This window comes from Lupinus angustifolius, unplaced genomic scaffold (genome assembly GCF_001865875.1).
Source record: "Lupinus angustifolius cultivar Tanjil unplaced genomic scaffold, LupAngTanjil_v1.0 Scaffold_170_31, whole genome shotgun sequence".
In the NCBI taxonomy this organism is placed as follows: Eukaryota; Viridiplantae; Streptophyta; class Magnoliopsida; order Fabales; family Fabaceae; genus Lupinus; species Lupinus angustifolius.
Genome location: NW_017726398.1, coordinates 53,655 through 65,495, shown reverse-complemented (window position 1 = coordinate 65,495; position 11,841 = coordinate 53,655). Strand labels below are relative to the sequence as shown.

At 31.4% G+C, this 11,841-nt stretch overlaps 1 protein-coding gene across 2 annotated transcripts; it reads left to right on the top strand.

Annotated features, from left to right (window-relative positions):
* Nucleotides 1–1,940: 1,940 nt before the first annotated feature.
* LOC109340431 lies at nt 1,941–9,662 on the top strand. Of its 2 annotated transcripts, none has more exons than XM_019578128.1 (12): nt 1,941–2,198; nt 3,415–3,618; nt 3,759–3,940; nt 4,287–4,413; nt 4,542–4,733; nt 5,478–6,518; nt 7,070–7,143; nt 8,001–8,052; nt 8,681–8,767; nt 8,850–8,893; nt 9,102–9,170; nt 9,255–9,662. In XM_019578128.1, exons 1-12 carry the CDS (start codon nt 2,076–2,078, stop codon nt 9,286–9,288), a joined length of 2,229 nt encoding a protein of 742 aa, XP_019433673.1. In that variant the 5' UTR covers nt 1,941–2,075; the 3' UTR covers nt 9,289–9,662. The 2 variants fall into 2 exon arrangements, with proteins under 2 accessions (XP_019433673.1, XP_019433672.1); XM_019578127.1 differs by having other exon boundaries at nt 4,542–4,739; nt 5,484–6,518.
* The last annotated feature ends 2,179 nt before the right edge of the window (nt 9,663–11,841 follow it).

Below are 11,841 nucleotides of genomic sequence, written 5' to 3'. Positions count from 1 at the left end.
CATTATAAAATATATGTACATTATTTGCGCATTATGCATAAACAAAGAAGCGACCCGTGCAAGTGCACTGCTAGTTATATATATTATAGATAATACTTCATTCTTTTATAAAGGGAATTGGTTAGATGATGAAATTTGGTCTCCCCTATTTCATCTTTACTAAAAATTTACATCTTCATCTTACATCTTATTCATTTTTCTAAAAGTAAATTTATTCTTATCACTAATAATAAATTCCATGTATTCTATTTTTAAAACTTTTTAGTCTATATAAAATTTTCATTGAACTACAATAATAAATTTATTGAATTAAAAAAATATGGGTCAAAATGATTGTACAAATAATATAAAAAAGATGGTTACTATATATTGATCAATATATGGTAACTATTATCTAATGTTTTATTAAAATTATTAAAGAATATATATCTTTAACTTTCCTTCAAAGTTTAGAGTTCAAAGCTTAAAATCCTCAATTTTGTAAAATCTTTATCATAACTACCATCACAACTTTGACCATGGGAAAAACTGATGAAGACAAAAAAAACAATATGTGCCAAAAAAAATCTATAAATATATATTAATAGTATATTAGTTACCCAAAATTTATTGCTAGAGTGAAGGTTCAACTTTATACTATATTGTTAATGAAGTTGTACTTTGTTTTGAAGATTATGGAGGCATATATATAATCGTCTCATTTCAAATTGAGAAGAAAAAATATATATTAATAATATATAAGTTTTATATATTACGATTTAATATGTATATACTGTAAGTATATGTGTTTTTACATTGTTAACAAATTATTACTATTGATTTATTGACCATCATTGACTCTAAAACAAAAGTAATATAAATCAATGATAGATGATGTGTCGACAATGTAAAAAAACTTTATATTGTCAATGCACAAATTTTAAACTTAAATTCTCGTGCAAAATGAAATATCCCTTCAAAATCTTCAAAGAAAAAAGGTACACCTAATAGTTTGTATAAAAAATATTCTTAAAAATATTTGTGCTTCACTTTTCGAAGTTTTTTTTGCATATTATTTTGAGAATTACTTATATAGTCCTAGCTAGCACATCACACACTTTCATATCAAAGTGACCTTGATGAAATTACTTCTCTAGTCTATGATGTGATAATCCATGATACGCTAGCTTTGGAATGTAAGTGATTCCAAAATAATGATCATAATATTTTTAAAAACTTGAGCACAACTATTTTTTAATAACACTTTTAATCTAAACTATTGTTTATTTCTTTTCCCTTTGAATATTTGAAAAGATAAATCATTTTTCACTACAATTTTCATTTGGAATAAAAGAATTATTTTTCTTGATAATCTATCATTTCTCTTCAAACAATATACAACATCATTATAAAGGAACATAAATAAAAAATGTATTACAATAAATATTGTTTATCCATAAAAGGATAAACATTATGAATCATACAACAAAATTCATGATTAGTAATATATATATATATATAAGCTTACATTTCATAATTAGTAATACATGTAATAATACAGGTATAACAATATATGATATATGTTAGTTCCAAACTTAATATCATTGTAAATATGTTCCAAATTATAAGACATTAGGAAACAATTTAGTAACTAATAACATATATAATATTACCTTAATAATAATTTAGTAACATATATACCACTACAATTCATATAACAATTTATAATTTAAGCTAGAAAGTTGGTCGAAGAATTTAAACAATTATAAAACATTATTCCCCAATCCTTTAATATGCCGTTCGGTTCGGTTCCAATGGTTCCTAAATTTCTAAAATCATAAACCGAACCGAACATAAACGGTTCTTTAAAAAAATAATCGAACCGAACCACATTTTACAGTTTGGTTTGGTTCCATCCCTTTCGCGTTTTAAATCGGAATTGCTTACACCCATCATTGTGGTTGCATGTCAAACACTTTGACACAAACCCCTGAATTTTGCTGTGCTGACTTGTTTGCTATGCTTTGATTTGTTGAAGAGAAAGGTCTATAAAACAAGAAACATCCTTAGTGTGTGTTTGATTGTGGAAGAACAAAATGTCTTATTCCAATGTTGACACTGAGAGGGAGATAGTAAAGAGTCTTAGTGATTTGGGAAGGAACCTTCTCAAATCCATTTCTCTTCAAGTTGAAGATAAGAACCTTCTTCAACTTCTCAATGTAATATTATTAGTGCCCTTTTCTCCCTTTTACTGCATATCTATCTCTTTCATTGTTAATTCATATGTTCCTTTTGAATTGATCACATATTCCTATCTGTTTTGGATTAGAACACTGTTTTTTGGTTGCTGGATTGAGTTTATTATTTTTGGTGTAGATATATGTTGTCCTTAGTTTTTAATTTCTTTGAATTTTTTAATCTGATAACTGTAATTGTTTATTTGATGTTTGTGATTATTGTGATTGGTCTCATGGTCTAATACCTAATTCCACTTTCTCCTATTTTCTAGATTCCAATTTTTTTCTTTGAATTTCCACGTTTTCAATATGATAGATACAATTGTTTTATCTGTTGTTTGGGATTGGTCCCATGGTGTAATACCCAATTCAACTTTTTCCCATTGTATTCAAGATTCCATTTTTTCTTCAAATTTCCAGTTTTCCCCTCATCTAGTGGACAAAAAGGCTTGGTTGTTGTTGGATCTTTTTGGCTCAACAACAACCACAACCAGTATTTTAAATTGCGGCTGCTTCATTGTGATTCAGTGTCACACTGCAATTGCGGTGTGATGCGGGCACCCCAACCACAACATTGCGGATGCATAACGTGATGCGGTCTGCAATTTGAATCACTGACCACAACCAAGCCTTATGTTGGGTCTCATTGGCTCAATTCATGTTTTTCTTAAAAATCCTATTTTCCAACTTCTCAATTTTTGTTGTATAGAGTGCATTTCCATCTTGATAAGCCCCTTTTGGAAGTCCAAAAACTCCATTCATGGTCAAGTCATTTGTATGGTTTCTGGTGTATAATAGAATTAATACTAATGAGATGTTGATATTGGTTCATTGCATAACCAAAACTAGATAAGACTATGGAAAAGACTTTGTTGGAAGAGGTTGTACCTACTCTGATGATCTTGCTGCCTTGAAAGGGATTAGTCTCCGGCTGTCAGATAGAAAACACGGTTGGTGCACATGATTCCCTGAAATGGGATATTTAGCAAATATTACTAGAGGTGGAAAAAATTTAATGGAATATCTGGCTTGAAACATTTCAAATGACAACATAAACTAGGAGTAATCACTGTGTATTTCGGTGTTCTTTTGAATTTTGGAACAAATTTAGATTAATTGATACAACAAGCATTCCGAATTCAACTGATCTGACTTTATTCTCCATCTTTTTCTATATTTTTGGTTTTCAAACTTTTAGGAATTGGCGCTGGTGTTATCAACTATGGATCAAGCACCAACCGAGCCAGTTCAGAAATCACTTTTACCTTCAATGAAGGCATTGATTTCTGATGAGCTTTTGAGGCACACAAATGAGGATGTTAAAATTTCAGTTACATGTTGCATCACTGAGATTGCAAGAATTACAGCACCCGAAGCCCCTTTTCATGATGAACTGATGAAGGTAATCATTTTAGTTTGGTGTTATTTTTCAACCAAACACTTTAAGTAATCGTATAATTGAATTTAATGTTTTTTGGAATTCCTATGTTTCTTGTTTGATCAATATATGAATAGAAAGCATTTGTTTTTTATGGTGAACAGGAAATTTTCAAGCTTATAGTGTCAGCTTTCGAGAAACTGTCTCATGCATCTGGCCACTGTTATGAAAAAGTACTTTCGATAATTGATAATTTTGCAAACCTCAGATTATGCTTGGTCATGCTGGACCTTGAGTGTGATGACCTGGTTCTTGAGATGTTTCAGCATTTCTTGACAAATATAAGGTTTGAGCCATGGCATCATATCTTTCATATTTTATTCCTGTTCCGAACTTATAGATTTTGTATATTTGAAAATGCACAAGATCTCTGAAATTCCTCCATGCAAATTTTAGATTTCTTTTCCATTTCTAAGTGGATATCTGAACTCTGTTGAGATAGTTGATGTGTAAACAATGTTGCAATTCTGGTGACACTTATTGAAGTTGATCACTTAACTAGAAGATGAGTTAGATGTTGTAATCACGAGTCAGCTTTTCTGTATATCGAGAATATATTATAGACATCCTTCTATTACTAGATTGCATTTTCCAGCTATAATGACTTAAGGTATTGCTTGCTCAATTTAAAGGTCAAACCATCTGCGCCATGTAATTGATTGCATGGAAACCATCATGACCATGGTCTTGACTGAATCTGAAGAAATTTCCTCAGATCTTCTAAGAACTCTATTAAACAGTGTAAGAAATGAAAATCAGGTAATGTGCTTTGCTTTATATAAATTTCATCTTACATCCTTCCCTTCTTGTTTCTTTTATTTATTTTTATTTGTTATTTCACGTCCTTTTATCTAACTTTGCCAATATGTTTTATTTTATTTTTCCAGACTATTTCACCCATTTCTTGGACATTGGGGGAGAAAGTAATTACAAATTGTGCCGTTAAGCTTAAGCCCTATCTCATGAAAGCAGTGGAGTCTTCAGGTCGAACTCTTGATGAGTATGCACGAATAGTTTCTACTATTTGCCAGAATGGATTTGAATCCCTCCAACATGATCATTCAAACGGTTCTAAGAAGACAGTGGTGTGTTTTACTTGTCCAATGCAATACCCTATCAGATAAATTGGTGATGTTCCTGCTTAGTCTTATTTTTGCTGCATGTTGGAAGCCAACCAACAACAACCAGGCCTTAATCCCACTAGGTGGGGTCAGCTACATGGATCGAACTATGCTGTAATGCTCTATCATAAATCATGTTCCTCAGTGTAGGCTTGTCCCTCGGAAAAAATTGCATTTTGGAAGCCATGCAACAAATTTAATTGACACACGGAGTCTCTTGAACCTTGACTGTTGCTACTGTTTGAGTTTCCTTAGCATGTTCTCAAATAACTTTGACATCAAAGTAGATTTATAGATCAACCTCCTTTAAATTAATTCTTTTGGAGAAAGCAAAGGTTGTTTGATGCTTTATAGAAGATGGAATAAAGTGAGAAAACTAGAGCAATTTCCATTTTTTCATGACTGCCTGAGAAGTCCTGTTATTAAGGGAGGGGATATATGGTTGTGCTTATTTTTACACAACCCATCTTGCATTGATATCTTCATTTTTGTCTTGCTATCTATTCCGTGGTTTTAAGTTTTGTGCTAGATTCTACTTAGGATTGGTTGTGTTGCAAAGCCTCAGGTTCAGCCCTGTGATGTAATTATCTTTTGCCTTTATGTTGGATTCTTAAATTTTACTTTTAAACTGTTGTGCTTGCTTCATTAAGTATCAGTGAATAATAGCATTAATGCAATGTTAAACATTTAAGCTTCATTCTTAATCAGGTGACCAAGGTTCATGAACCAGTTATTACTTGTGTGATAGATATCCAAACTACGGATGATACTAAATCAAACATGAGAAGTGCCGGTGCCAGTGCTTCGACTAAGGATTCTGAAGTTACCAAAAAGTCTAGGTCAAAAAGGAAAATGCATTCTGATCCTACCAAGCACTCGAAAAGCAGCAACATAAAAACTGATTCAGAAAATGGCAATTTAGTGTCTGAGCAGGAGCCAAAATCAGAAACTCGGCTGAATACTGTACCAAGGAAGAGAGATCATAAGCAGAATTCTTCATTGAATGCAAAGGAAGGCTATGATGGCTCTTGCATTTCTCTGGGAACAAAAACTGGAAAATCAGCTCTATCTAGAAAGGCTCGTGATAGCAGCTCTTCTTTTTCACCTTCGGAAAACCCTGCTTCTAGAAAGGGCAAGTTGCAGTCAAAGCCTAAAACTGAAAGTGGAGCTCTAGTTTCTAAGCCACTAAATGTGAACATAGTAAAACCTGCGCAGTCCAGAAAGACGCACAACATTGGCAGCATTGTTTCATCCGATGAAAGTCCTGCTTCCAACAAGGTTAATGCACAGTCACAGCCTAAATATATTAGGAAAGGTCATGAAGCTTCAAATTCTAAACCAAAGGCTGATGAGAATACTTATGTTGCTTCTGCTTTGACAAATGATAACATACCTCATGGAAGCCGCTCCAAAAGGAGACAGCAAAGGAAAAGAAATAGGACAGACAATCAAGATGATGATTATAAATCTGTGTCAAAACTAAAGGAAGGAAATTTGAATCCTCTGCTCGAAGAGACTGCTTCGAAATCTAATGGTTCTAGGATGGAAAAGGAACCAGAATCTGGGAAGGATGCTGAAGCAAAACCTAAGACATCCATCAGAATCAAATTCCCTGCTAAAAAACATGATGAGAAAACTGTTGTGGCTCCTAAATTGGCAGTTGCTGAGGTGGAAACTAAGGATTCTTGTGAGAATAGAGAAGATGCTAGGTCCTCAGTAAGGCGGAAGAGAAATCAAACCACGGTAAGTGTAGATGTATGCAATTGAAATCTAGCACTGTTATTGAAATATAAAGTTTTTCGATTAAAACCTTGGCATGCCTTTATCTAGGGTGATTTTTCTTTAATGTTTATATGACTTTTCCATTAAGCAAGGTGTACCATTGTCCTTAATGTTTATATGACTTTTGTATTCTATTCCATTAAATGGTGACAGTGCCTAAGATTATGGTCTAATGGACAAGTTATTACCTTGCTATTGCTGTTTTCGTTGTTCACATAAAAAATTGTCTCTGAATATCTGTTTGTACAAATTTTCACTGTCTCTATTTCTTTGCCATTGTCTTGCATAAAAATTTATGCCCTTGTCTCCATTCTTAGTCATTTTGGCCAAAACTAACAAAACTGGCATAACAGCTTTATTTTTCAGGCTTTTAACTGTATAATTTGAATCAAAAGCTTATTTCCAGTGTTGTTTGTTTCGGGAACTATCCCCTACCATTATTTCTTCTTCGTAACTCATACCTTATATAGATTTGTTTAATAGATTAGGTTTACTGTTATATTTTTCTTCAGGTATCTGAAACTCGTGACCTTGGCGACTCATTGGTTGGTAGTAGGATCAAGGTGTGGTGGCCAATGGACAAAATGTAAGTATTTCAGTAGCACTGTTGTGTAATCTATTCCTATCGCTGCATTCCTCTGTTACCAATTTCTAATCAAGAATACCATTAACTTAGCTGCGTTAAGCCATATGATGATGCATGCCCATGGTTAAGAACTACGGGACAATCTTATATTTAGAGGGTATCATGCTATGAATTCTAGTTGAGTTTTGCGTAAAAGACTCATACAGAAGAAGGTTTTCAGGGACATGGCTGATGTATGAATGTATCTATCTTTCTACGATGTGGACTTCTCATCTGTAAAAAAAGGGCGGCAAAGGACTTCTCATCTGTAATGATTTTTTTTACCGGGTGGGGGTGGTTTAAAAAACAAATTGCAATGGTTTATTATTTATATAATCTCTTTGGAATTTTGGACTTAGAAATCACTTTCCTTATTGTCTTGCAAACTCATTCAGCTGGCTTAAAAGATGATTTCATATGCTTCTGATAGTAGAGTGGGGACACTATTGTCATCTTCAGTCTCTTTTGTCTAGGATGGCCTAATGGCTTGTGTTAGAACACTTGAATTCAGAAACATGCTTTGTGATTTTAATAAGGAATTTGAACTTTAGCCCATTGGTTGGTTTCTAACTAGCATTATATTTTACTAGTGTCATCTGCCTTTGTAATTTTATATTTCTTTAGGGTTATTCCCTCTGTGACATACGATTTTGCTATTGATAAATTGCAGATACATAACTAGGCAATTGCATTCTCTAAATACATGTTATTTAATACCTCCCGTAACTTGTTTATTTTATCCTACTAATTTGTGGCGTTGAAGTACAAATTCATTCCATTTTGTCCTTACATTATACATATCAAACTGCTTTCTTCAGGTTTTATGAAGGCGTTGTGGATTCATATGATCCTGTCAAAGGAAAGCACAAGGTGAGAGATGGCTGAATGATATCATATTATTTATAATTTCTCTTCGGCTCTAGGATTTGTTCATGCATCATCTTCGATGATGTAAGCTTTATAATTGTGAGTTGCTGATAGAACATATTCCGATAATTGTGCAACAAGCTGTAGCATGGACTCTGATAATACTCTGGCGTCATATGACATCTTAAGCCATTCTTATTCTCAATTTGACTTATTCCATGAGAATGTTTATCTTTCGTTTATGGGCTTTCATTTAACTGTTGAAGAGTAAGGACTTTTATTCGTTAATATGCCTGTGTATTCTCAAGAAAAGTAGGCCTAATGTTTTGTCTTGTCGGGTTCCAAAATTATGGCACTGATAAGTTGAATGAATTCAAGAGCTGGAACTTAATACCTCCTACCACTGTACCATGGTAACGTGATTTGAAAAGGTGTTATTTGCATGATCATTTTTCTCACTCCCTCATGCACAATTATTTGAAACAAAAGTAATAATTCCAATTCTTGTGTTGCTTATGAAAAATAAAATAGCTATTTGTGTTCAAATGGTTGCGAGAGTAACACTACTCAACTTGAAAAGCTTAAACTTGTATAATCATATCTATTAATGTTTCTAATGACTTTTCGATAGATTCTGTATGCTGACGGTGAGGTGGAAATTTTAAACATGAAAAGGCAGCGCTGGGAGGTAATTGCTGCCAATGTTCCACCAGATGAGGTGAGTATAAATTTGATGCTTATTTAGTTATTTTTGCTCATATCGTCGATTTAATTCATGCATACTGATATTCTGCTAACAGGAACAAGGACTTGCTCTTCACAAGCTTGCAGAGGCATCATATATGTAAGTATAATTACTCTGAAAGGCATCAGTGCCTAAAGTGTATCTATAGCAGACAATATTATCCGAGATTTTATGCCAATAACATGGCTTTGATGTTATATGATTGCTACTTGGTCCTCAACTAATGCTATGCATCTTTTTTGTTTTTTGCTATTGATCTTTATCTGAATCATTAGCCTTATACTGTCAAATCATTCATAATGTGCAGAGCACAAAAAATCAAAGAAGAACCTGATTTGGAATCAGACAAGAGTAAAAACATCAGTTTCCGGTCCAGGTTAGTATGCATGCTAGACAAAATATTTGGGTTCAGAAAGTTTTTTATTCGGATTCTTATTGAAATATTGTAATGGATCAATAGGGGTAGAACTTCTTCAAGCATCTCCAAATGTTAATCTGCAAAATCTGCTGTCAAATCTGTGGACTCTTCTTCTGCTAATAAACATCTGAATGATCTACCGAAAGCGGATGGTGTTAAAAACACTGGTGGGAAGCCTAAATCCACAAGAATGAAGACTGGTTAATGGCTTGAATTTTGTAATAGGATATTTGAAGGTTACATGTAACTATGCATTGAATGTGTGCAGTGTTTAGTAGTGCCACGAGGTTGGTTTAGAGCTTTTAACTTTGGCTTTTTCATAGGGAACTATCAGTTTAGTCTCTTTTAGTTTCATATTTTATGTCAAGAACCTAGCAAACAGGTCAAGCTTCCAAAACTCCTTTTTAGAATGGTTTGGTATATTATGGAGTGAAAGACTATTTACTGCACTCCAAACCCATTTTTGACATGGTTACTTGTATAAAATGATGTCAACTACTTGCAGTATATGGGTTAGTTTCATTACTATTTGTTGGCAAGGCATGTATTTCTTGAGTAACAAATAGAGATCACTTTTGTTGTGCATGGAAAGGGTAAGGAACTAAGGAGATCCACTGGCAATGAACTAGTCCCTTTTGGTTGTTCATAGGAATCGAAAATTTAACCTTTTGGCCGATATGTAGATTTAGTAAAACCTTACACCCATAGACCAATACCTTGTTAGTAAAACAAAATGTTTTGTGAATAAGTCTACATAACTTCTTCTGCCAACTTTACAACATTTGTTTTTTACTTTTTTTAGTAATGTAAAGTTGTGGGAAATGTTGTTTGCTCATATGTCAAAATTTCCTGGTTCAGTCCCTAGTCTCTTGCCAAAATTAGGTCACAAAATGTTACATCTCTCATCTCTGTGCTAATAGTTACACGTGGCAAATGAACCTATCAACCTATATAAATCCCTTTAAAATGTATTTTAAGTTATTCAATTCATCTATATCCAAAATTAATGGGTAAATTCTAATCTATCCATGACTCAATTTTTATAAATTTGGTTGGATATTGAATCCATTTGATTTTTTTATTGAAATTAAAAACACTTTTTAAAAAACTTAATATTTTAAAAACTACTATCTCAATAAAACATTTTTTAAAATCACCTTTAAAAAAATGTTTGTTTTTAAAGTAATATTTTGAACTTTAATTTTTTTTTTTACAATATTCTACTAGGATCCGACGATTAAGATTCTATATGTAAAAAATTTAACAAATATTTATAGAGTATAATATCTATGTAATGTTACTGTAAACATTTATGCATCATCATCCACAATTAATTTGTATTATATTTTAAAGAGTCAATGATGATTAAATATAAATGGTGGATGATACAATGATAATATATAAATTTTATACACTATCAATGCATACATTTGTTCTCATACTTATATACGTTATATACTTAAGAAGAAACTTTTGATATTAACTACATTCACATGTCCTATAATCGATTTAAATAGAATAAAATATTAAAAGTGAGAATCATGAATGATTTGCTTGAATTTAATTTTCTTAAATATTAAATGAAATTGAAAAGCAAAATATATCATTTTTGAATGCTTGATTTTAGATGGATATTCATCAAAATGAATATATTCATGAATATCAATTGAATATAGTGGATAGATTCAAATCTAAAAATTACCTATTTAGCTCTAATGAATGAATTTAATTTTCTTGGAGTTGGATAGATAATGGATAATTTTGCCACATATATTGATCATAAGTTTTTTCAAAAGTGTCTTTCTTTTTTAAAAAAAGGAAAACTAAATAATAATATGGTAGGAAAAACTAAATAATAATATGGTAGAAAAAACCAAAACTCTCAAACCACATAAAAGCTCGTTATGCTAGGATATCCTAAGTGGGAAATTAGTATAAACTAGCAGTGTACCTGTGCACTTGCATGAGTCGTTTTTTTGTTTATGCATAATGCAAATGTAATATACATATATTTTATAATATCAATAAATCATGTATTGAATTATATATTTTTTCATTCATATAATTGTAATATTAACATTAATTTTTGAGTGTATAAGTAGAATATTAAAAATTATAAATGCGTTTGTATAAGCATTTATTTGTTGAAAGTGTGATTATAGAAAATACTTGATTCTAAAATAACTCAATAAATAAAATTCAAATTGTATTGGATTAATATCTCACTTCTATATTCTCTATATAAAATTATAAATATAAGGACTTATTTTTGTATCATATTTTTTGTGATTACGTTTATAAGTATCATATAAAGTCATAATGATTTTTTAGCATATCTCTTAAATGCTTATATTTTATTTTAGATTAATGTTCATTGTGTATAAATATTTGAATATATTTTTAGCATTCAAATATTGTATAATTAAATGTTATTTATTTGATTATGTTTTAGCTAATAATCATTGTATGAAAATAACTCATAAATTAAAAACACATTAAGTTAGGATTTGACGGAAAAAAATTTCTGATAATTTTAATCAAAATAATAAAAAGATTCTAATAATTAATTTGTTAGTCTTATATATTCCTAATTAAAATACATATATTTTGTAACACCACGAATTTTACG